The 23,311-nt window shown below is 44.7% G+C and overlaps 4 protein-coding genes and 1 long non-coding RNA gene across 7 annotated transcripts; 2 read left to right on the forward strand and 3 right to left on the reverse strand.

Annotated features, from left to right (window-relative positions):
* Positions 1-55: 55 nt before the first annotated feature.
* On the forward strand, positions 56-1,497 carry LOC108090557 (DNA repair protein RAD51 homolog 4). The gene is made up of 3 exons (XM_017189299.2): positions 56-607; positions 667-1,181; positions 1,250-1,497. The coding sequence occupies exons 1-3, from the start codon at positions 357-359 to the stop codon at positions 1,495-1,497; spliced, it is 1,014 nt and encodes a 337-aa protein (XP_017044788.2). The 5' UTR covers positions 56-356.
* LOC108090558 lies at positions 1,494-2,151 on the reverse strand. Its single transcript, XM_017189300.2, has 2 exons — positions 2,003-2,151; positions 1,494-1,947 (listed from the first exon to the last, which is right to left on the reverse strand). Exons 1-2 carry the CDS (start codon positions 2,086-2,088, stop codon positions 1,494-1,496), a joined length of 540 nt encoding a protein of 179 aa, XP_017044789.1. The 5' UTR covers positions 2,089-2,151.
* A 343-nt stretch (positions 2,152-2,494) lies between these two features.
* Positions 2,495-12,692, reverse strand: LOC108090497 (dnaJ homolog subfamily C member 13). Of its 2 annotated transcripts, none has more exons than XM_017189214.2 (22): positions 12,570-12,692; positions 12,013-12,257; positions 11,820-11,960; positions 11,457-11,601; positions 11,101-11,299; positions 10,532-11,036; positions 10,297-10,475; positions 10,035-10,242; positions 9,562-9,972; positions 9,163-9,504; positions 8,897-9,105; positions 8,672-8,840; positions 7,841-8,608; positions 7,208-7,786; positions 7,038-7,149; positions 5,811-6,978; positions 5,228-5,750; positions 4,680-5,173; positions 4,242-4,617; positions 4,064-4,186; positions 3,746-4,004; positions 2,495-3,690 (listed from the first exon to the last, which is right to left on the reverse strand). In XM_017189214.2, exons 2-22 carry the CDS (start codon positions 12,202-12,204, stop codon positions 3,575-3,577), a joined length of 7,218 nt encoding a protein of 2,405 aa, XP_017044703.1. In that variant the 5' UTR covers positions 12,205-12,257; positions 12,570-12,692; the 3' UTR covers positions 2,495-3,574. The 2 variants fall into 2 exon arrangements, with proteins under 2 accessions (XP_017044703.1, XP_017044699.1); XM_017189210.2 differs by having other exon boundaries at positions 11,101-11,302.
* Positions 12,693-13,399: 707 nt separating this feature from the next.
* Positions 13,400-22,209, reverse strand: LOC108090489 (ras-related protein Rab-32). 2 transcript variants are annotated; one of them, XM_017189202.1, is made up of 4 exons: positions 21,602-22,209; positions 14,524-14,919; positions 14,179-14,322; positions 13,400-14,117 (listed from the first exon to the last, which is right to left on the reverse strand). In XM_017189202.1, exons 1-4 carry the CDS (start codon positions 22,097-22,099, stop codon positions 14,007-14,009), a joined length of 1,149 nt encoding a protein of 382 aa, XP_017044691.1. In that variant the 5' UTR covers positions 22,100-22,209; the 3' UTR covers positions 13,400-14,006. The 2 variants fall into 2 exon arrangements, with proteins under 2 accessions (XP_017044691.1, XP_017044690.1); XM_017189201.1 differs by lacking the exon at positions 21,602-22,209 and adding an exon at positions 15,838-17,466.
* On the forward strand, positions 22,002-22,489 carry LOC108090490. The gene is made up of 2 exons (XR_001771349.1): positions 22,002-22,118; positions 22,205-22,489. It is a non-coding gene; the product is annotated as an uncharacterized LOC108090490 (long non-coding RNA).
* The last annotated feature ends 822 nt before the right edge of the window (positions 22,490-23,311 follow it).

Raw genomic sequence — 23,311 nt, forward strand, 5'->3', positions numbered from 1 at the left:
AAACAAGAGATAAATTCTAATTGATATGCATGTTGTCAATCGAGTGTTAACCTGGCTTACTTATTTAGTGAATGATTTTTCATTAAGTTGTACAATTGAACTGGTTTGTTTCACTAGAATTGAATTACAATTAAAAGTTTCTTTGTGAAAACATTTTTTTTTTACCTGTATTACACTGGCGACAATTGTTTGTTTTAACTAATTTAGATCCTAGATTAAGTCTTTTTTAAAGTGAAATTTTCAATTTAACCGCGTATTTATCGTAAAATAATCGAACTTCTAAAAAATATCGACCTCAAAACTTCGACCACGATATTAAATCAAAAAATATAAACAAACATTACGACTCGCGCGCAATGGATCTTCAAGTCATGATTTTACGAACTGCCACAGGAAAGCAGTTGTCCGAATATCAATTAAATTTGCTTAGTAAAAACAACATAAAATCCATATTGCATTTTTATGAGGCGGATGAAAAAAAACTTCATGAGTTGTTGGATATTAATGTGGAAGCTGTGCGTGAACTTAAGAAGGAATTGTCACTGTTATCCAACGATGAAGATGAAGAAAACACTCCGTTTATGGAATATGGCACCGGAATAGAAGAGTGAGTCGTTTCTAATTTTTGTCAGAAGTATAACGTGTATAACCTTAAACACAAAAAAGGTTGGACAAACTGCTGGATTCCGTGGAGCAGCCCTTTAAGCAGGCCAGAGTGTGGGAACTCAGTGGTCCGATTGGTGTGGGCAAAACTCAGATGATGTACACCTTTGCGCTCAATTTTGTGTGGAAGCATCGCCTTAAAGTGCTTTTCATTGACACGAAGGGAGACTTTTCCTGCAAAAGGATACAAGACATGCTCCGTGCTCGAAACACAGATATGGAAACCAGTGAGCGGGTCATGAAAGCCATACAGGTGGTGCAGGCCCAAACTGGTAGAGATCTTATCGACATACTTAAGACCTTCGATCAGAAACTCGCCACCAAAACCGCGGCCGCCATACAAACCCAATTTGTTGTAATTGACTCCCTGGCTGCTTGCTTCGTCCATTTCCGGGGCAAAAATATGCAAATGCTCATGCAATCCTTGCTAGTTGAGCTGGCCTGCAACATCCGGAAACTAGCTGGCCACGGAGTGACCTTTCTCATTGGTAATGTCTCCTTCTTTGGAAAAGATGCCGGTATGCACTGTATAAACTTTTATATTATGCAATTGCAATTAAAACTATTTACTACGTTGCCTTAACAGATAACTATAATGATGACGGCGAGGACGATGACATCTATGAGGAAAGGGAGACGCGACAACAGCTGGAGCCCACGTTGGGTGCCTACTGGCGTTCCGTGTGCACGTTGAGATTGTCGCTGGAGCTACCAGAGGATGAGGAATCTTTAGGACAAGACGACGGCTTGCGATTGTTGCACGTTATTTCGAATACCTATGGCCCTGTGGGTGACCATTGTTTGCTGCGCATTACGGATGTAGGCTTTGTTTAACGGTGGGCAAATGGATTCTGTGGGTTATGCTGCTTGTAGGACTTCATGACCCGCTTGCCCGGCTCTAGGGCATCTCCAAGTCCTGGCCGCTTGCGCCTGTTGGAATGCCCTGGCGCGGCCTCAAAGACTGTAGGTTCTACTGGTTGATCTGGTAATGAACTCTTCTCTGCAGCTTCATCCACCGAAAGGTCGGAGTCGTGAGCGTACTGACAGCTGGTTCCAAACCGACATCGTCCTCTTCGAAAATTCCAGCAAATCTTGCGACCGTTCTTTAGCTGCAGATGCGCATCGTTATCAACCATTTTGACATGCCGCTCTAAAGAGGCTGTTTTATTCAGTTCCGCTTCCAGGAATGGATTGCTAAACACATCACCCTTGCCCGCTCCTTTGGAAAGAACTTGACTGGCACTGGGCAACTTAGGAGGAGGCTTCTCCTTCTCCGACGAAGCACTGAAGAAAAGGAAATTAAATTCCTTGTCAAATTTAAGCCAAGGAAGAAGCTCACATATTGGTATCCTCGCCTTCGGAAGATTGACTGCTGGTTTCCTCATCGGATTCAGAGGAATCGCTATAATCCGCGACCAGTGACATTGTTTTTATTTTGTTTGCACAGCCGAAGTAAACAATGTGTAAAAATCGTCTAACGCGTTTATTTCGCACATATAAAATACCAAAAAATACTCTATTAATACCTCATAATGCATACCCTATATATAATAAACTCAATCCGAGGGGATATTAGTTATGGTACTCGTTTTTTGTTAAAAGAATAAAACTTGGGTTATATTTTAAATGAGAATTATTAATGGATTAAAAGTAATTAGCTTTAAAAGTATAGTGTGTATTGTATCTTTAACATTTGTACAACTTAAAAGCATTGCAATCTTGCAAAAATCTGATAGCTGCGCAACACTCGAGATTTCGAGCACTTGCTTGCAGGTACTAGAGACCTAATAATTTGTAAGTAACTATTTATTTATTTTGATACAACATTGGCTTTCATTTGTAATGAATCGGCTTTATTCCATAATATGTATAATCACTTTATGCATGCTCTAGTTAGGTTGTTTATGTTCGGTGTATAAACTAGGGTTGTCGAAAATTTTAAAAAATATCGTATCGATGATATTTTTTTTATCAAATAATATGATAATAATATTTCAAATATCACCGAAAAATATCGATATATTGATATTTTTGATATTTTTTGTGTTAAATAAAAAAATTTCCTGCCCACAATAAAAAGACAATAAGTTTCGGTAATTGTTTACAAATGCGGTCCGGACTTCGAAATCCGTTGGCGGAAAGTGAAAATTTTGCACCGTTTTTTTTGTTATTAACAATCCTTACTTCAGCATTCTTGAAAGTCTCCGTTATTGTCATAATACCTTCAAAGTTCGTGGACAGCTAAGAATGAAAACTAATTAATATATGTGTGCACAACGTGTGTGTGCGCGTTTGGCGCCAAATTTCGGTGGTATGTGCGTAAGTTACATACATATGCACACATAGACAACGAAATCTGGCCATACGCACACATATCACATATGTACATTCCTTCTTTTGCGCGCATTTTGCGAAAATATTATTTTGCGCTTGAATTCGTTCACTTGAAGTCACTTTGGAATACAAAGTAATCAAGACAAAAATATCAAAAAATATCAAAAAAATATATCGATTTTCCGATATTTAGGCAAACAAAAAATTACGATATAAATATATCATTTTAAAAAGAAAATATCGATATATTGATATTTTGATATATTATCAACAACCCTAGTATAAACTAATAACTAATTATTTATACAAATTCTTTATAAATATAAAAATGAAACTTTGTTACACTTTAATAATATGTTGGCTACCGACAGCCGCTCCTGCCGTTTCCACGCTACGTACAATTGGCTGCGAGTATAAAAAATATGCAAAAGTTTAATACAATAATTGGGGGGAGACCCATGCAAGTCCGTGTCCGTTTTCATATGTCATATTCCGTGGCAATCGAAGGCTCCGTGATAGCACAATGAACTTAAATGCCAGTCTTAGCATTAGTCTTGGACCGGCGGATAACAAGTCGCTAATCGATAGGTGGACGGGCGGAAGGATCGTCGCGATCGATGGGAGGCGGTGAGGTGAGAACTTCCACGCTTTGCGCAGGACCCGCCGTCAGGTAGCCAGCCGTGGGATTCACGCCTTTAATAAAAGACATTTTAATAAGTTTTAAGTACTGTTATATGGCTCAACTTACCCGTCAGATAGCCACGTATGGTGGTGTCGGCGATGAACAGATCATGGCGTTGATCCTTAAACTCTGCCCACACAGGATGCTTGAGCAAGATTTGTGTGACCCGGTCACCGTAGTTGAGATTGTGCGTCATGCCTTTGAGTGCCGCCACAATTTGCGCCTTGACTGCCGATGCATTGTCCACGAACTCCAGTCGGCTGTCCAGCAGGCCCAGCAAAAATGGTATAAGTCCCACCTCCAGAGATTGGCTGATGAGTGAGTCCTATACAACACAATAATTTATGTATAATTTGTTGGGACCTTTTAAAAAAATAAACATACATGCTGGTGCTTGAAAAGACGACTGAGTGCCTCACAGGCCTTCTCGATGCAATCCCTATTGTGTTCCATGCACTTTTTCAGAGGCGACACACACTCTGTCTGCGAAATGGCACTAACGCAGAACTAAAAGGAAGGGTAAGTTAAATTCATTACAATCAAATAAGTTATAGAACCCAACCTCAGACAGCGATAGTTGATGTAATACTGATAGCGTGTTCTTTGGCTGCACCGAAAGCAAGTTAAATAGTTTTGGTATGTGTCCAAGCACTGGGATGTCGTCCGCCAGGTTGGGCTGAGAGCGTAGTAGCTCCACCAGCGCTGTCGTGGACAGGTCCAGCACATCCTGCTCGGTGGAGCTCTTGCCTATCTGTTCCACAACAAAGTCCAAGAGGTCGGAGAGGAATTGCTTGGGCTTTCGCAAAGTCCAAGCGGGGTTGCTGACAAACAGTCGGAGGTAGACGCCGGCCACAACGATTTCGTTGGATACAATGTCTTTAAGAATTTCCGGATCCTTCCACACATGGCGAGGATTTGCCTTCTGTTGCTTATAGAATCTAAGGAGAGGGAAAAATATGTGAGAAAATATACATCAAATCCAACATTGGCCGTTAATTACCTTTCGCACGTTTCGGACACAGCGTCGCAGACATTCGATCGCGTGCTGTCGTTCCAAATTAGCTCCGGGTGCTCGTGTATTGATTCGAATAACTGCACCGAAGTCGGTGGCGACTCTACCATGGCGTCGATGAAAAGAGCTGGCAGGAATTTCGAAACCGTAATCCGCACTTTTGGACCACTTAGACGATCCGCAGTCATCTTGGCCAAAATACCAGCGCACATTTCGCGAATCTGGGGATTACGCGAGTTGCAAAACAAGTCGAGGAGGTATATGGTGGCGCCCTTGGTCTGGGCCTCCTTGATCATCTCCTGCACGTTCATCAGTCCTGAGAGGGTCTCCAGCACTTTCACTTGGCTGGCACGAAGATCAGGGTCCTTGAGGGCCACCAAATAGTTGCCCAGGATTTCACAAGCTGCAACTTCCGATACGCACTCCTTGTTTCGCGAAACCAGAGAAACAACCTCCAAGGCCACCGTCTTAACTGTGGAGTTCTACAAAACAATGGATGATTAATTGTTTTAAAGATTACTATATCTAACTCGTACATCGCTGAATATGTTGTTGGCCAGAAAGCCAAAGATCATGTCAAAGTTGCCGATGCACTGGATCTCGACCTCAGCATTTGCCTTGATCACTGCTATCAATGCTTTAAGCACCATGGTGATGTGCAGCTCAAGCTTTCCGTCGCTACAGAAGTCGTATTTGCACTGCTGTAGGGCCAACTGTTGTTCCGTTTGGGCGTCAGTTTCAAGCTTTTTTCGGCTCTTGGATCGGTTGTAAGCTGTTAACACTTCGTCAAAGGTGCTACCCGCTTTGCCCGACGATGCTTGCTGTAATTGTGGATGATTAGGAGCCAGAGTGGGAGTAAGAATGCCATCACTGCCCATTTTGGGAGCATTGCTAACAGCAGCGGCAGCTAATGTCGGATTCTTTTTGTACTGTAAAAACTGAAAGGCATGCTTGAGGTAATCCAGCAGATCCATAATAAAGAGTTTAGGCTGAGCAATTGGATGGGTGGGCATGTCGTTGTAGATACGTATAAATATACCGCCAATCTGCAACTCATCTCTGTAGGATGAACAAAAATGTAACTGAAGTGTTCTTATAATTTTTTTAAAGTTATCTTACTTGTGTGCATCAAATTCAAAGCTAGAAACTAGCTCGGACACCTGGGCAATATCTTCGTGTGTCTCCTTGGCGGAGGCCGTGCGCTGCTGTTCCAGGAAATCCTTGAGTTGAGCCCGGGTACCATTGTCCCAGATGAGGTAGGGATTACGGGTGTTTGCCGTGAGCAACTTAAGAACGTCGCTGTCGCGAGCCGTGGCCAACTGGTTGGCAATGTAGCGAGTAAGCAGGCGGTCGAGGACCTGCTTGATCAGCGAGTTCTTCGCTTCCCCCGTCACAATGTACTTCTGCTGGATGGCACTGGGACTGCTTTTCGCCAACTGCTGCTGTTGATCACTTTCGGTGGGCGTGGAGCTGGAAGTGTCGCTGCTCCCAGACGAGGTATCTGGCTCCTTCTCCTTGCCGCTCGTGATGGCCAACTGTTTACTTTGCAGCGGATTGTGAGCATTCTGGGTGTACGTCGAGGCAGCGGGTACTGATGGCTTTGGTTTAATGGCTGGCGGCGCCTTGGTCGCTGGAGAGTTCGCCTCGCTTCCTGTCACCGGTTTTTGGCGCAACTCCATGCTATAACCAGCGAGGGAGATGCACCCGAGGACGGCCATCTTTGCCAGGTTGTTGGCCAACTGCTGCTGGTTGGACTTATCGCTGACCTCCACTCCGCTCTCATCCAGCGTATAGTCGTACTCGAAGATGAATAGCAGCAGTGACCAAAGCACGCCGTTCCGCGACAATTGGCATTGCAGGTCGTAGTTGTTGGCTGCCAAACTGGTCACCAAGCTCACCGAAAGTGTGTGCTTAAAGTAAACTACGCGGCACACGTCGGACAACAGCTGTGGCAACTGGATGATCTTTTGCTTGCACTTCTCAAAGTTGCAGGCCACTTCGAAGCACCGGGTCACGTTCGATATGACCTGGTAGTGAAGCGAGTCCGGCTTAGAGTCCACTCCCAGAATGGACACGCAGCGGGTGTAGGCCTCCAAAAGTGCCTCGATACCCTCCTCCCGGCGCAGCTCTTCGGCATTCAAGGCGGAGCAGTGAACTGTATGATAGCACAACTCTGAAGCAGCTGTCAAAAGCTGGGCCTCCTTTGAGAAAAGCTCATCATCACGGGTCTCCAGGCGTATTGTCTTGATGAGCTGCGGATAACCAGCGTACTTGTAGGGACGTAAAACTGAAATTAAACAAGGAGATTGGAACAAACACCACAAACACAAAAGGGGAAACACTTACCATCCGGATAACGTTCGAAAAGAATACTCTGTGTGCGAAGTATTAGCACAATATTGTTGGGATCTGGACCACCCGAGCTCCACACGTTGCGTGAGCAAAGAAACTCGTAGGCCTGAGGAAAGGAAGTTTTTATATATCAAGACAGTTTCGTTTATTTATCTTGAACGCACCTGATTCACTTTCTCGAATATCTCGCGCCCATTTGGGTTCTTATCAGGATGGTACATTTGCGCCAGCTTGTAGTAACTCTTCCGAATCATGGACTCATCCGGTTTTGGGATCTTAGTTAGGTCGATGCCTAGATCCTGGTAAGCCTGTTGGATTGTCATCTGGGGAGGTTTCTTTTCAACTTCTTTTCGCCAGGCATCTAGTGTATGCTTCAGAAGTTGCACTGGATCCGAGATGGGCCAGTTGGGAAACTTTTGGGTGTCGCACAGGTGACGCAGGTAGTAGATGTGACAGAACAGCTCGTTCTCGAGCTGTGGATAGCTGATCACTGGAATGGCCAAGTACGGATATCTCGCCATTGTGTGACCGCGGAGTCGGGGCGTAAAGTCTGCGATATGGGCGGCGATTTTCTCGATCAGCAGACGCCGCATTTCTGAGCTCCATATAACCTCGGGAGTGTCGAACTCGCCCAGGAAAATTTCCGCAAACTTTTCTGCGCTGTAGTTTTCTAAGAAGCAGACCATAGCTTCGGGAAGCAGCTGGCCCAGAATACTGCGGTGCATAATGCCGGATTGGGAGGTCTGTGATGAAAAGAATATTAATATTACATATCCATGAAATAGCTTACAACTCACCTCCTCGCTACGAAATCCTTGCTTCATATGCGTCATCTTGAGGAATCTGGTAATGGGCAGAATATTGCTGCCTGTGTACATAAGCATGAAGTAAAAGACTCCCGTGAGGTAGACCTTGGGCATCTCTGGATTGTCCTCCATAATCTGGTAGAGCAGCGTGGCCACGCGTTCAAGCAATCCAGGATCGTGGGTAAGGCAAACTTGAACCACGTGGGGGAGGCAGATGAACTCCGAAAGCTTGCGGGACAGTTTTGGACCCGGGATGAGCACGGCCACACCGTTTTGGGTGCGACTTGGAAAGAAGCTTGTGCACTTGATCAGTATGTCTAGGATTTTTGAGGATAGCTCAGTCTCGTCATATAGCGGAGTGCCTTTGGCAATGAGGCACCACTTCAGCTGTGGAATCTGCTGCAGCGATCGCCAGCCATCCATGCCGATAGCCCAGCAACGTGTCTTTGGTGTGATTAGACCTTTCTGCCAGAGCTCCTTAAGCTCGGAGTAAGTGATGGGTCCCTGACGCTCTGGTTTCTGGCCTTCTTTCTCGACATTGTAGTACCAATCCTTTTCTTCGTATGCAGCCATATTGGGACCTGCTTCGATTACATTCGTTTTGGTATTAAGCTGAGCCCTACCCTTGTGTAGATGGGCCAAAGTGATTAGATCCACCAAACACTGCACATGATCTATAAGGGCTCGACAGTTGGATTTTTCCAACACCAGGCAAGAAATTAGGTTTATCAGTGCATCCCGCATAGAGGGAGATAGACACTAAAAATGGTTAATTATAATGTTAAAAGAAACAATAAAAGCGATTTCTTGAATAAAACCCACCCTATCGCTGAGCTGCAAGATGTACGACATATCGCTAAACTTTCCAATCTCTGCGTGATAACGACGGTATACTTTAGCTAAAGCCTGCAGGGAAAAAACCGTCATCTGGTCATCATTTACGCGTTGACGACACAACACCCGTCTGTACAAAGCATTGAATAGTTCAATCCTAAAAAGATGATTGTGTTAAGAATCATAATGTGCTAAACGAAAAAGTAAACTCACGGATCCTTAACCAAGTTCTGCGGCCAGTCGTCCTTCTCCAATATCAAGCGAATATAGTAATCACCAATTTTGATCTCATCCGCTAGACATTGGTAGCCCACCTCAAATTCCTGATAGTTCCAGGCCACAATCATCTGGCCAGCCAAATCACGATCATTAAGGAATTGTCGCAGCTCGTTCTCTAGGCACATGCGCAACTCTTCGCGGGTCTACGCAATGTTTTAAATGAATTTTAAGTAATTTAGCACTGAAAATACATTAAATACCTTGTGATTCCATATAAGATTGGGTAGGCTGTGATCTTTGGCAAAGCTGTAGAAGAAGAATGGCAGATTCACAACGACATCGGATGTCTTTTTCTTCTGGCGCCGATTTCGCAACACCACCGGTCGATTCTTGAGCGCCTGAGCTGCACCATCCTGCTTCTCAATGAGGTTCATGCCCCAATGCTTGATGCCTTGTAAATGCTTTTCTATCACATTCTTACGAGTTTTGTTGGAATGTTGTATTGCAAACTTGAGATTATCGCGGAAATTTAGTTTGTCCTCCTCGATATCCGACTCTGGGACAGAATCCTCCGACTCCAAGAAGGTCAAAAGACCGGCGGGCTGGAAAAGTAATTTAATTTGTTAATTTGTTTAGAACGCCATGTTATAAAAACTAACGAAAATGCGTTTAAACAGCTCCATTGCCTCCTCGCTGTCCGTTAGCCACAATCCGATTAAATGTCGCGACAACTGACGCTGTGTGGTCTGAGTGGGATCATTAGAAGGCGTATACAGAGCCACCAGTAAGTGCCGGCACAGAGCCGCCTCATCCAAAGCCAAGGCTTGCATTTGCTGGGCCACTTGCAGCTCACCCTCCTCAATGATGGCCCGCAACACCAGGCCAGCTCCTTTTACAATCGCCAGTGAGGGATGTTGGAATAGTTTGTACAAATAGCGCCCACGATCGGCAACTAACTCTAGCAGCACGTCGAACTGCTTGCCGTCGGTGGTCTCGCTGTAAGGCACACACAAGGCAAAGGTCATGAAATCTAGCATGGCCGAAAGTACCAGAGCACCACTGCCATGACTCTAAAAATGAATAGAAGAGGGTATTATTTATTTCTATTGGCCTGCATTAGTTCTTAAGTTACCACATGGGTGGTCCACATGTTTAGCAAAGTCTCCAAAAACGATTTTGATGACAGAATTGAGGATTTGTTAAGCTGCTCTTGCTTTAAATCGTGATCAGAATTTACAGAATGCATTAAGGAGTTGATCATGTCAATAGCAGAGTATGTCACAGCCAGATCCTTGCGTCGCAAAGCGGCCACAACCTTTGTACCAATAATCTCACGAAAGCTAAAATATATTCGAGCGTTAAAATAAAGTTGACATGTTAATAAGACGCCTTACCCAGGGAGATTGGTAAAGGCTGCGTAGCCCACTTTGCTGGCCAGCAGACGTGTCAGTGCATGGAATATAGCCTCCAGCTCCAAGTTGCTTAACTGGGCCGTGGGACTGTCTAGCTCCTTTTGGGCCAAAGCTTGAAGAGCACTTAGGATGAGTTTATCCTTGTTCTCGGCAAACAAGCTCTGCAATTTGCATATTGATTAGGATAATTTGCAAACAATTGATTCCGCAAACCTACATCCTGGGTCACACTGTAGTTAAGGCCACTGTGAGGCACGTTGGCATTGAAGCGCTCCAAGATCTCATATCGCTTAGATGGGTTTTGGAAATTGTGGATAACCAGGCGCATCAAGTTCGCTTCCGTTTCCTCGTCTACAGAGCTGCTTAGTGGCACGTATCGCTTGCCACGCGGCGTATTTCCAATGCGGACATGGACATCCTGATTGCCGCTGGAGCGCACTGCATCTAACACAGTGGCTAACAGTGAGTCCCGATCGTTTGTGCTGTAGCTGCGAACGATTCCGTTTTTGTACTCAATACTGAATCGCTGGATATTGTCCTTGTCGCGAACCAGTGCGAACACATCGGTAAGCGGTCGCAGGGTGCACACGCTATAGGTTTGGGGATCTCGCTCCAGCAACGTCACCTCGGTAAGGCATAGAATACGCTTCACCGGATCCGGGTGGCGGGGCGTTATCTTTTGCACTGAGAACTCGGTAGATGAGGTTTGAAACTGGTCGCCGCTGGAAGCGTAATGGAGTTAATTGAGTTAACTTTTTCTTTCTTTGTTTTTCGTTGAGTTCTTACCTAAACTTTCCAAATCGCTGCCTCTCGAACTGCTCCAGCGTGATTTGACTCTTGAGTATTTTCGTCTCGATGCCGAGAAACTGGGCCGATCTCTGCACAATGTTCTGTACGATTTCGTGGTGGTTCAGGGCCTTAAACAAATGCAGGCGACTGAATCCACCATAGGCCATCACGATTCCTCCCTCATAATCCGAGATGCCTGCTTAAAACGTGCGCAAACGTAAACAAATACCAGAAAGATGAGTGCGGCAAGCAACAAAAAAGAATAAAGCATACACAGTGAATTAAAGTTGTGGCGCATGAAGACAAAACGAGACACATTAATTGATGCAAGTGGGTCAAATTTGTATAGCTACCTATTATTCCTTCGATGTCCTTGTACATATAGCTCGCCAGCACGTCATTTGTGGTTGGATCGAGCTGATCCAGCGAGCAGGGCGTGACTTCCAGCACAGTAGGCAGGCTGATACCGGACCAGTGGTACTTATACGCACTGAATCGCTGTGGGCGTAAAGCTTATTAGTCTGTGTTGCTATTATTGCAGTAATTTAAAGGATTTCCTCTTTTTAAGATTGAATTGAATTTGGATAGGAAATATTAACAAAAATAAATTAATAAAAACTGTGCAAAGTTGACGAAATGTGTTCTATTGCAAAACCTAACTCAAATTCGATCCAGCTCTTTAAGAGCTACATCTACAAAATTGTAAAATATCAAACCTGAGCATTCTTCGGCTTGTCGGCAAACTCCTTGTAGTATTTTAATATTGAGGTGAGAATATCATTTCGGTATTCTGACGACAACTTGATAGTTTCCAGTTTCTTATCCTTCTTAATGGTCAGGATAAACTCATTGGGTATCTGAATGAAAAAATTCTGATCAAGAACTTTTCAGAGACGTCAAAAAACATACATTTGAAGTTTTGGAGGGCACTGCTGCCACAATGTCCGAGAACGACCACCGGTTGGTCAAGTCCAGCCTATCCGGATTGTAGGTTGAGATGCCGGCTGTTCCGATAGACAGTATGCGCTTATACCTGCCCTTCCAAGAGTGCTTCGTCACCAGGAAACACTCCAGGTCTACGTTTTCCCTCGGTGGCAGCATTGTTTCTTGCGGCGATTCCAACTGATTACCTTCCACCCAGTATTAGTCAGCAACTGAAAAGGCAAGATATGGAGAGTGTGGGAATGAGGACGGGAATACTAAGAGGCGGCAGTTTTTCATTTGGGCCCCTCAGCTGGATCACAACGATTCCCAAATATCCAATTGACTTGCCCCCGACTCCAGGGCAGTGATTAATTAAGTTGACTGGGGCACTTATCAGCAAAGTGCCAGCGGAGCTCCAACAAAGACCAGAAAAGGGGAGTAAACGTGACGACTGCGGAATGCTGCGGCCCCAAAAGCTTGGTACATAGGATGTTGAGTATCCGGCTTTGATCTGCGGTGGTTCAACCTTCGGGGCAGCTTACCTTAAACATCTAACACATTTCGGCCACTGCTATTATTTTCTATTTGTCCTACTATCTCCCTTTTGCAGATTTTTGCAATAAACAATTTCGCAGTAATGCAGCTACACAACACTGATAACTAGAGCCGCGAATATCGATGAGAAGAATGGCTCAACATCGATTTTTACTTCTGTTGTATCGATAGTGGCCCTGTTCAGCACCTGAATGACTGTATTCGGGTTTTAAAAAAACTGAGATATTTCAAATTCATTTGTTTAGATGCTGCTGAACTTAACAAAATCTCAAGTTTTAGAATGGTTAAATACATTCATATCGCAAGATGGCAAATCATTTAGAACAACCAAATAGAAGGAAAACAAATATATTTTCTCATTATGCAAAAACTTTTTACAACAAGCAAAATAATTTAATTAGTTTCTACACAGTTGAACTTTGTTGTAAAATAACGCAAAAATAACAATCTAGCTCAACTAAAAGTTATATCGATACTATCGATATTATTTGAAACTATCGCCGGACGGGGAAAAACTTTCTGGACGTTTGGCGCTAAAAGAAAATATGAATAAGAAAAGCTTTTATTTGAAACAGCCGAAATATGTAATAGAAGGATCTTAAAACTAGGTAAACTTTTTAAATTTAGAGCTTGTATTTTATGAACTTTTGAATAACTTTCCTTTTATATTTCGTGGATATATGCACACAATAATCTAATCAAATTCGAACATTGACATATTGACTTACTTTTAATTTTAAATTGAACGATTTTTTTTACACATTTGTCTTTTCTTTGTAGATTTCTAGATTAGCCGCACTCAATAAAACACTCCCAGTTAACTTAACTACCATTAGAAACTTTATTTCTCATTTCGTATTGCATAAAACGTACGTATTGTTATCTAAATGCAAATAAAGATGGCAGAGTGTGTTTGCATGTGTGAGAGTAATTATAATTCCAAGATAAAACAATCTCGCCGGCAGAGGCAAATAAAACAAACAAAAACAAGAACACGATTCGTATTTTACACAGATGTAGAATGCTATGATACGGATGCTGCTAATCCTGGCGATAATAATGATAAGTATAATGGGCGTATGCGTAGGTAAGCAATGTGCCATGGTATAAATTCACGCAGTGACCCGGATCCCGAAGCAACAATGTAGACCCACAGACGAGTCTTATCGGGATTTACAAGACGGGGTGCTAAAGATAAAGACAATCTGATGGATGGACGGGATGATGGGGATCTCGGATGAGGCTAAGTCTTAGACAAATGTTACGCTGAAACCCTAAGCATAGTTATCGCTATCTTCTAACAACATGAACATGGAGTGGACGTAGGCACAATGCGTTTTCGTCCTAGAAAATCGCTCTTGGAGGCGCTCAGACTGGGAACGGTAATTGGAATGTGTAGCAGATGGCCGGACCTTTGTTCCAGGTCAGCAGGAACACTTGTTCTTGGCATCCGATCCGGCTGCATCGCCCGTGCTCAAGTTGAACTTGTCGCCATCAGCCAGGTCGGCAGATATCAGCTTATCGTTGATGAGTATCTGTCGGGTGAGTGGTCTCAGATTAGCGGGGCTTAGGCCAAAGATTAACAGGGATTATCACCTTATTCACGAGGGCACGAGCTGCCTCATCGATGTTAATGTTCTCCTTGGCGGACGTCTCAAACCAGCCGGCAAATCCGTTTTCCCTCACGTACTCATCCATTTTTTCGGGCTGCGTAATGATGCCCTGCTTTTCCTGATCGCACTGGGGAATAGAAAATAATTAATGAAAACATTTTACTTTATACAAGTAATTATTATCAAAATGACTAGGCCATTAATATAGGCATATTTGTGTGTGTGTAAAGCATCTCGAAATAAAAAAAACTTTGATCTGCGATTTGCTTGTTTACTAAACCTTTCAACATTTATATTATTCGAAATATTATTGAACTAAAGCACTCACTTTATTGGCCAGCAGGATGCACGGAATGGGACTGCCGTCCGGCAGCTGCACCTTGGAGTCCAGGTCCTCCTTCCACTTGCTCACGCAATCGAAGGTCCCGCTGCGCGTCACATCGAAAACGATGAACGCTCCCACCGCCTCCTTGTAGTAAACACGGGTCATGTTGCCGAACCGCTCCTGGCCAGCAATGTCCCACAGCTGCAGGCGCACTATCGTGTTGGCGTCCCACTGGAGCACCTTCAGGGCGAAGTCCACTCCAATGGTGGCCCTGTAGTTCTGGCTGAAGAACTGGTGCACATAGCGCTTGATGAAGGACGTCTTTCCGGTGCCCAGCTCACCGATGACTAGAATCTTGTACAGATGCTCGCGCTTATCGCTGGTGGACGTCATGATGGCCTGAAACAAAGGATTGAAACGAAATTATTAAAAAGGTTAATATAAATTGTTAAATTGTTTCTTTTAAATTCCTTTTAGAAAAGAGGTTATAAATATGGGATGTACACAAAACCTTATATGAATTATTATCCATAAAAATCACAACTATGCAGTCACTCTCTTTAAGTATACAACTTACTAAATGCATTTAAACATATTTGATGACACTGTAAATTGCGTTACAATTAGATAATGGCAATTCGTTCAGTACCAAACCTTTTTTTTTCACTGGCACTGATGACTTACTAAAATAGTTTACTTAGTATGTATATACATACAAAAACATTCATTTTTGAACTTGACTGACTTGCATAAAAATAACAAATAATGCAATTTAATGCACAACTATTTTCGGCGCTTCAAGATAGTAGAAATATAAAATCACTATTTTAAAGGCACAACGTTAACAAATTCTAAGTGAGCTATTGGTTACACCTCCTGCAGCTTGTCAATCCAAACTACGATTTCCTAATTACTGATAATAGCTTAAAAGAATTAACCTGTGTAATTATTTGAGAGAACACTTAGTCGTGATACTTAGATTGATCTACCACCAAAAATTTACAAAAAAAATATGAAAAAAATCAAGTAAAGAAAGAGATTTGGAATTACCGGAAGAAAGATTTAAAAAGCGACACTTTAATAAATTCTAAGACGGGTATTAGTTACACCTCCTCCAGCTCGTCAATCCACACTGAGATTCGCTGGTCGGTTGGCGAGACCCCCGGGCAACGGCCACCCCCCCTCCGACCGCACAGTTGAATGACACTCTGGCACACACACACACACACACTCAAAGGGGGACAACACAGCACTTGCGGGGCTTCTCGGCTGGCCAACTGGCAAACTGGCAATCCGTCGACGCTGGCGACACCTTACCGGTTCCATTTCCTGATCCATGGTCAGGTCACCGAAGGCCGGCATGGGCTTGTCGCTCTCCGGCTCCCTGGCTTCCGGCTGCTCCTCGCTCTCGTCCTCGGACCCGGAGTCCTGGTTGGAGTACTCACTGGCCACCGACTGATAGCGTAGCGTTTCCCGCCTGCCCTCGATGCTGTCGTGGTCGCCCAAGACGAGCTGCTGCTGGGCGAAGTTCAGTCGCCGGAGGCTGGAGTCGCTGAGCTCCTCGTTCGAGTTCGGCTGCTGACTGGCGGCGGCGGCCAAGGCTGCTTCGTAGGCACTCAATGGACTCCTCACGGCACTGCCCACCGCGAAGCGGACTACGGGCGGAGGATTGGCTAGGGTCTGGGCGCTTTCCGCCGAGGAGATACCGTCGTCAGCCGCCGGCGGGGATGCAAAGGATATTTCCGTGGCTGTGGCTGTGGATGTGGCAGTATCGGTGGCGGTGGCTGCGGATGTGGACGGGTCGAGGGTGGCTTCCAAGCTCGCTGGTTCAGCCAGTGGTCTGGCGTTCAGGCGGTGGCCGCGCTGCTGCTGCTGCTGCATCAATTCCAGCTTCCTGCTGGATCCGCTCGAGGACTGCGACTTGCGAACTGCTCCGGTGCCGCTGGCCGACTGAACGCGACTCGGCTTCGCCGGCGCCCGTTCTCTGGGCGGCGTATCGCGAGTGCTCTCGGTTGCAGCGGCGGCGGTAGCAGCGGTGGTGCTGTTGGTTGTGTTGGTGGTGGTGATAAGGGGCGACGCAGATAGCGGCTCTCTCTCGGGACTCTGGGGCTTCTTCTTGGCCACCAGCAGCTTGGTGGTGGTGCGGGTGCTGCTCGAATCGGCTCTCGTGGTCACCGTGGTCGTGGTGGTTTTCTTCCGCGGCCTGCTCTTCTCCTCTGCGGCGGGTGTCAGGTAGTCCGTGTCGCTCTTCGGCCTGCTCTTACCGCTCTTCTTGGCGGGCGACGATGGCTCCACCTTCTTGCCGCTGATGGTGATCTGCAGGGTGCTGCTGCCGGCGGAGGATGGCGAGCCGGGCGGCGATGGCAGGGGAGTGGCCTCCAGGTGCTCCACGCTGAGGTCGTCGCTGGTGGCCAGACTGTGGGGTCGCACCTTCGAGGTCTTCCCGGTTTTCCGCAGACCACCCAAGAGCAGTCGCCGCGTCAGGCTCTTCTTTTTGGTCTTGCCGAGGGCTCCGCTGTCCGTGGAAATGGAGCTGGCCACGTCTTCCAGCTCACCAGGGGTTTCCTGCGCCTCCTCCTCCGCGCTTCTGGTTTCCCTGTCGGCGCTTTTGTCCAGCTCCCTTTCCCTCTTGGCTTTCGACTTCGAGAGGCTTCGCAGAGCCGCAGAGAAACGGGAACGGCCCTTGATCTTGCCGCTGGCCTCCTCCTCGAGCTCCTCCCTGGGTTCGCCCTGGCCCTCCTGAAGATCGGGCTTCTCCTCCGACAGTTCCGTTTCCACTCGCTTTATCGCTTTTACCCGCGGCTCGTCCACGTTGGGCATATTTTCAACTGGCGATGGTGATCTCTAGCGACTCTTGAAAGGCTTCCATCTGCTCCAGCTTGAAATCCTGTTGCCCGATCCTGGACTCCTGGGTGATAACTTTATTTTTAGCAACCGCAGCGCAGACAAAACAAACGCGCACTGAAATCCCCAATGACGACGCCTAGGCTTTTATAAATTTTAATACGCCCCGTTGGACCCGCCCCACGGCCGCCCCCTTTTTGTGGTGAGAGGTTTAGCATTACAGTTACGAAAAATAAGATATAGCTGGCCAGGTGCTTACCAACACTGGCAGTTGCCTCAAAATCGCTTGCGAAACGATCGTGAGAAGAGCCGGCGGGTCTTTGAATGGGCTGATTGAACGGTGGACACCGGCTTATCAAGCAATCCGCCGTACAAAGATCCACCAGTGTCCGGTGGTCAGCCACAATGGCAGCCCCTTGTCCGGTTCGTCTGGTTTCGGATTGGCCCTGCTCCCGAATCACTGGGCTCTGTCATTGGGATCAAGGTGGCTAAGATGCTATGATGCCATGATGCCATGATGCCATGATGCCATTATGCCATGGGCAGCCAATCATCCGGCACAGCCAGTGGAGCAGGGCGCATCCAGTGTCCATTTCTGGACCTGACCCACACCCACGCTCCATCGCACTTGGCTGGCTTCCTGCAAAGCTGAGGATTTGCCGCATCAACTTGTCCCAAAAGAGTCGCTCGGCATTAAGTGGGCGACACATCAATCTGGCGACTTGGTGGATTGATGGGTTGGTGGCTTGGTGGGTAAGTGGGTTGGTGGGCTGCTGGGCTGTCTTGCCTGATTGTCGACTGACTGCCGCGACGTGACTATATAGAATTACGCTTATTACAAAACGTGGTTAGCCGCAGTGCAGAGAGCAGAGCGACAGGGAAAGAGATATGCACATGGGCCATATGCGATTACACAAGTAATAACCCAAAACGCGAACGGGATGGCACACATTCATACATAAGTGGATATCTAGCAAGAAAGATCCCATGCCACAGATGTACGGAAGTTGGCTATAGTCTGATTTAATTAGATTTCAATTCCTAATATAGACACACTATTGCGGTTGGCAGTATCATTGAAAAGCCGGCTATTAAACCTATTCTTACTAGTGGAAGATCGAAAAAAGAAAATTTATTTACGACCTATATTTTAAGTGTATGCAGAATAATATCTGAACCTTTAATAACCGATCATGCTTGATTATAACAATGATATTTCAAAGGATTAAGGATTATTTCGATTTTCAAATTTGACTTTAGGAGTTATCTTTAGAGCCTTTGACTGTAAAGTTAATTCCGTTTTATTAATTGTTATTTATAGTAACAAATGATTGATATCCACGTTTATTTTAAGGTGTATACTTTGGTTGAAAAATCTTAAACAAAAACAACTTAAACATATAACAGAAGATTTCTAATTTGAGGAATTTTAATGAAATAAGCTAAGATCTGATGGCATATGCCTGATGCCTGAATGACATATTTATTCACAAAGTTGAACAGAATGCTCTCCTATTTACGGAAGTTTTAGATAGACTTTCAGGTTCCAATGCACTGAAATATGCAGAAGCACAATGACGAGTGTTGTCTGCAGCTTCACCGATATGCACATTCTAAAATCGGGGACAACACAACACTCGAATCAGCTTACATTATTCAGGGGAGGTTAGAGCAAACACATTTCCTCCAGCTTGAAAACTCCTCTTGGAGGGACGAGGGCTTTTAAACTATTTTGTGTCATGGAAACCGAAAGCATTAGAAATTCACTTTCGCATAAATGTTGAACGTGGAGGAATGCCCTTTGTGCCTGCAGATGTTTACACGTAATCGAGCCGCAAAACAGGAGAGCTGCGTGAAACATTCGCCCATTCGCCATCTAAAGCGCCTGCAATTACCCCAACGACCCCATTCCGAACAAAAGCCACACGGATGCCCGGAAGCGGGTAAGTCCTGCTCGGGCTCCTTTCCCGTAAATCGGATACCGAACAGAAATCACAAGAAGCCTCCACATCTCCGCAATCACGTGCTTCCATGTTGAAAGAGGACTTTCAACATAGCACATTGCAAGGTTCCTGGAAGGGAACAACCTGGGATCGCATGTATCACGCCAAGCGTCAAATCGAGCAATGTGGAGCAACACTTCTATTTTGATACTTCGTTTAACTACATTTATTGCAAATTTATTTTTTTTAACCAAAAATACGACACTTTTTACTTGAGCCATTTCTCAGCGAACACCGAAAAGTATGCAATCGCGTTTGCCATCTCACATGTCAAATATAAATTGAAAATCTGGCGCCATTTTGACGAGTAAAATAAAAGTTATGAAAAGTTAGTTTTCAGAAGAACTTAAGAAAACATTTTAGCTTCCAAAATAAGACCGAAAAATTCAAACAAAATTTAATTGTTCCATACTATTTAAAGCTCTACCTTTTTCGCTGTTCGAATTATAATAAATTATGGTATGGGAAAAATGTGATTTTAATGAAAATGAAAGTTTTTAGACCTTTTATAAGGGTTCTAAAGTAAAGTTGTTTTGTACCTAACACCTCAAATTTCTTTGTAAGTTGATATTGCAAAAATCGTCAACAATGTGTATTTATATCAAAGCAGTGATAGTTGGCAATGGAATTCCAAGACCCACACCTTGGTTTGCGTGATTTCAGGGCAGCAATGCGACTCCCGCGGTTGTAATACTTTATACATATGCTTATCAGTTAGCCCAAGCAATTGACATGCAAATATAATCAGTCGGCCACAAAAGTAAAATCAAACAAACAATAATACGGAGTGCAATGCCTTAGGAAACGATGCGCAGAGGGAGTTCGAGATTGATTACATAAGGAGGATGCTATCCGACTGGCAGCCAGCCGTTCCTCAGTGGACTCTGCACACGCAATTTTGCGTATTATCAGTCGAATGGAGTATAGTACCAGCTCATATCTTATCACTCCATGGAGTCACCAGTAAAAAAGAGGGAAGAAAAAGAGCTCTGATTAGATTGTGGCCGAAAATGCAATGAGACCTTGTGATTCATCGAGTGAATTACGAACATGTGCGACGTGTAATTGAAAAATGCTAACAATGCCAGGCATTAATTAACGACCCCACACTTTCCCTAGCCGGTTCAATAGTTGACCTTAAAACGTCACGTTTTCTGACTTTTCTAGCAAAACGGTGGGCAGCCCTTCCAATTTCCATTATAGTTTCCCAACAGCAGCGGATATCTATATATCGAGCTAACCGGCAATCACTTAAGTAGTCGTACACACCCACATATCGTAGTGCTTACCCCCGGATCCGTCCGTCCATATACGGTATGTATAGTATATCTATATCCGTAGCTACAAGGAGAGTGAAATTTTTGTGGGTACCCTCCGCTCAACTCGGCAGTTCGGCATTGTTTAGATTTTTATCGGTTTGTTTACTACATTGCTGGGTTTCTAATGTAACAACGATTTCAATTTCATTACCATTTAATTGGGCGCTTAATCCGAGGGAAAATGGCAAGCGGTTGGGAAGAGATTATAAAAGTACTGGTTCTGGCCGGGAAAATATATAAAAGTGCGAATCGTAGTATGGGATTTTTCGGAGTACCAGTATTGTAATTGCTTCACATTCCGTGAATTTGTTTCGCTCAGAAATCCCATCTGGCAGCAATGGGTTTTAGTCAAGTTCTCTGAGCGACTTTAACGGCTAATGAGTGCACGCTGGTTGTGTTAACGGCCTGACAAGGCAAAATAGCGAATACCCATTGCAACACTTGGCCAACTTATTTTTGGGCATTTCCCCACACTCGCAAAAAAGTCCACGCTTTATAAAAGGTTTCTTCCTTTTAAAATAGACCTTGAACTCGACTTTGTTCAAAAAGGCATTAAAAGAGTGTTAACATTTTCAGAACTGTCAACCATTATAATTTCAAAAATTTCAAACGTTGAAAATATACAAAAAAATTAATTTATCCCCAAAAAATCTTGTTTTGTGAATCCCAAAGACTAAATTTTTTTTTATTGAACTTTCAAGCTAGTTGAGTTTTACGGATATAAAAAATATTTTCCAAAGAAATATAATCTACTAACAATTTAAATTACTGAAAATCAAATCATAAACTTCTTCAAGAACTTAAGTGTGTGCTAAGTGTGTTTCTACCCCGCGGCTTGAACCTGACCCCGGAAGGTATTTTAACCTGTTATGTTTTTAAAGAACGAAGTGGGTCATTGTGCGATTCAGTACTCACTCCGTTGTGCAGATATCCGTTGTTCCGGTTGATGTCCATGTGGTTACGATTGGTTCCCGCGGGCATTGCCTCTGTAAGCGCCTCCACAGCGCCGAGGTCCAGTTCCGGCGTGGGTTCGGCGTATGCGGGAGCGGCACTCCGGAGCGAGAACTGCGAGGAGCTGAGTGGAGGATGAGGATCCAAGGGCGGTATCCAAATCTGGCGGCGCACAAAGATGGGCGACTCCTTGGCGCTGAGGGCCCCCAACGAACCGGAGCCTGAGCTCAGCGGTCGGTGGGTGTGTTCCACGGGTTGCTGGTCCTCTGGGGTCTCCTTGAGGTCCTTGGCAAGATACTGACAGCGCAGGCAGGCGCAGCTCAAGTCCGTCAGGTGATAAACGGATTTGGACTTCTTCAGGGTCTGGCCCAATCCAGCTGATTCTTGATCCAGGCAGTCGCAGATATTCCGGCGTCCGGCGGAGGTCGAGACTACGCTGCTTCGGATGACGCTAGTTGCCATGCAACCACCGATATGGATGGTACGATCTTTAGACTCTTCAAGGGCTTATCTCACGCCCCCACCCACTCAAGGTCATTCACACACTCTTTTTTGTTGGTTCTCTAGCGCACTCAATGTGTTGAACTCTAGATCTCCAGCAACATGTGGTTTCTCTCTTTCATCCAAGGTTCCCCGCGGCTAACGGTAAACAAAACCTATAGGCTATGGACTGCTCTTGAACTTATCAAAATTGGTATTTATTTTGCAAAATTCACTGCTATTTGAGGCGTTATCTCGTTCGATCCGTTTATTGAACTCGACCGTTGCACTTTTTTGGACAATTGTGCACTCGAATCGCTGGAAACTGGTTTCAAATGCAAATAAAGCACTTTGGTGGTCACCACTCACTTAGTTTCTTGCATAAGATATAAACGGTCTTTTGTTATTTTTATCGTCTTCTACTCGTGTTATTTGGTCGGTAAATTGGCGGTAATTCTGCGACTCGTAAATTAAATTCACACACGTTCGATTTCCAGACACGCAAAACTACGCAAACAACAACAAAAGGCCAAGACGGTACACAACAACAACGACAATGAAATCGAGAGGTTTGCTAGACGTCCGTCCTCCAGTATATCCATGCGACAAGAGCTTTACACAACTGTTGGCGATGCAGCCCAGCTTTTGGTTTTATACGAACCATGGTAAAATAAGTATGCGTCTCGTCGGTTCCGCCAGCCTGTTAACATTATCTAAGCGATTGAGAGAGAAAGCTTGCTTTTTTGTACGCTTACAGAGGGTATTATACTTTCAGTCAGAAGTTTGCAACGCAGAGAAGGCCCCATTTCGGCCACAAACCAGGCTCTACTGCTTCTCTGATCTGATTGAAATTCTCTCAACGTGAGAAGCCGAAGACGAGAGAGTCACCCACGTTAACGGACTGAACCCGAGAAAAATGTAGGAAACCGAAAGCTTTGTTAAAAAGCTTTATATAGAAAACCGTTAAACGGACTCCGAATCGGACAAAATTAAAATTTGAAATAGAAAATTCTTTATTACAATATTTTACTTAGTTCATCGCACTTTTCCCGATTTTCTAAAGCTTAACCAGTCCTTAACGATGCCAGGTTGTCTAATTTTGTTCAAAGCTACTTATTGTTTTTAGTTATAATAGTTTCGAAATCAACTTAACAATTGTTTGTCCTTTGTCTCCCTAGAACCCATTAAAAAATA

Source organism: Drosophila ficusphila, unplaced genomic scaffold (genome assembly GCF_018152265.1).
Source record: "Drosophila ficusphila isolate 14025-0441.05 unplaced genomic scaffold, ASM1815226v1 contig_414, whole genome shotgun sequence".
In the NCBI taxonomy this organism is placed as follows: Eukaryota; Metazoa; Arthropoda; class Insecta; order Diptera; family Drosophilidae; genus Drosophila; species Drosophila ficusphila.

What these genes read in the sequence shown, in the direction of transcription:
- LOC108090557 (XM_017189299.2), top strand. Translation starts at nt 357, where the DNA reads ATGGATCTTCAAGTCATGATTTTACGAACTGCCACAGGAAAGCAGTTG. An exon ending in TATGGCACCGGAATAGAAGA is followed by an intron (nt 608 to 666) that starts GTGAGTCGTTTC and finishes AACACAAAAAAG; the next exon opens with GTTGGACAAACTGCTGGATT. An exon ending in CTTCTTTGGAAAAGATGCCG is followed by an intron (nt 1,182 to 1,249) that starts GTATGCACTGTA and finishes TTGCCTTAACAG; the next exon opens with ATAACTATAATGATGACGGC.
- LOC108090497 (XM_017189210.2), bottom strand. Translation starts at nt 12,204, where the DNA reads ATGCTGCCACCGAGGGAAAACGTAGACCTGGAGTGTTTCCTGGTGACG. An exon ending in GGACATCGAAGGAATAATAG is followed by an intron (nt 11,303 to 11,456) that starts GTAGCTATACAA and finishes GCACGTTTTAAG; the next exon opens with CAGGCATCTCGGATTATGAG. An exon ending in ATCAACTATCGCTGTCTGAG is followed by an intron (nt 4,187 to 4,241) that starts GTTGGGTTCTAT and finishes CCTTCCTTTTAG; the next exon opens with TTCTGCGTTAGTGCCATTTC.
- LOC108090489 (XM_017189201.1), bottom strand. Translation starts at nt 17,340, where the DNA reads ATGCCCAACGTGGACGAGCCGCGGGTAAAAGCGATAAAGCGAGTGGAA. An exon ending in TGGATCAGGAAATGGAACCG is followed by an intron (nt 14,920 to 15,837) that starts GTAAGGTGTCGC and finishes CCTTTGTTTCAG; the next exon opens with GCCATCATGACGTCCACCAG. An exon ending in CTCGTGCCCTCGTGAATAAG is followed by an intron (nt 14,118 to 14,178) that starts GTGATAATCCCT and finishes CTCACCCGACAG; the next exon opens with ATACTCATCAACGATAAGCT.
- LOC108090558 (XM_017189300.2), bottom strand. Translation starts at nt 2,088, where the DNA reads ATGTCACTGGTCGCGGATTATAGCGATTCCTCTGAATCCGATGAGGAA. An exon ending in GAAGGCGAGGATACCAATAT is followed by an intron (nt 1,948 to 2,002) that starts GTGAGCTTCTTC and finishes CCTTTTCTTCAG; the next exon opens with TGCTTCGTCGGAGAAGGAGA.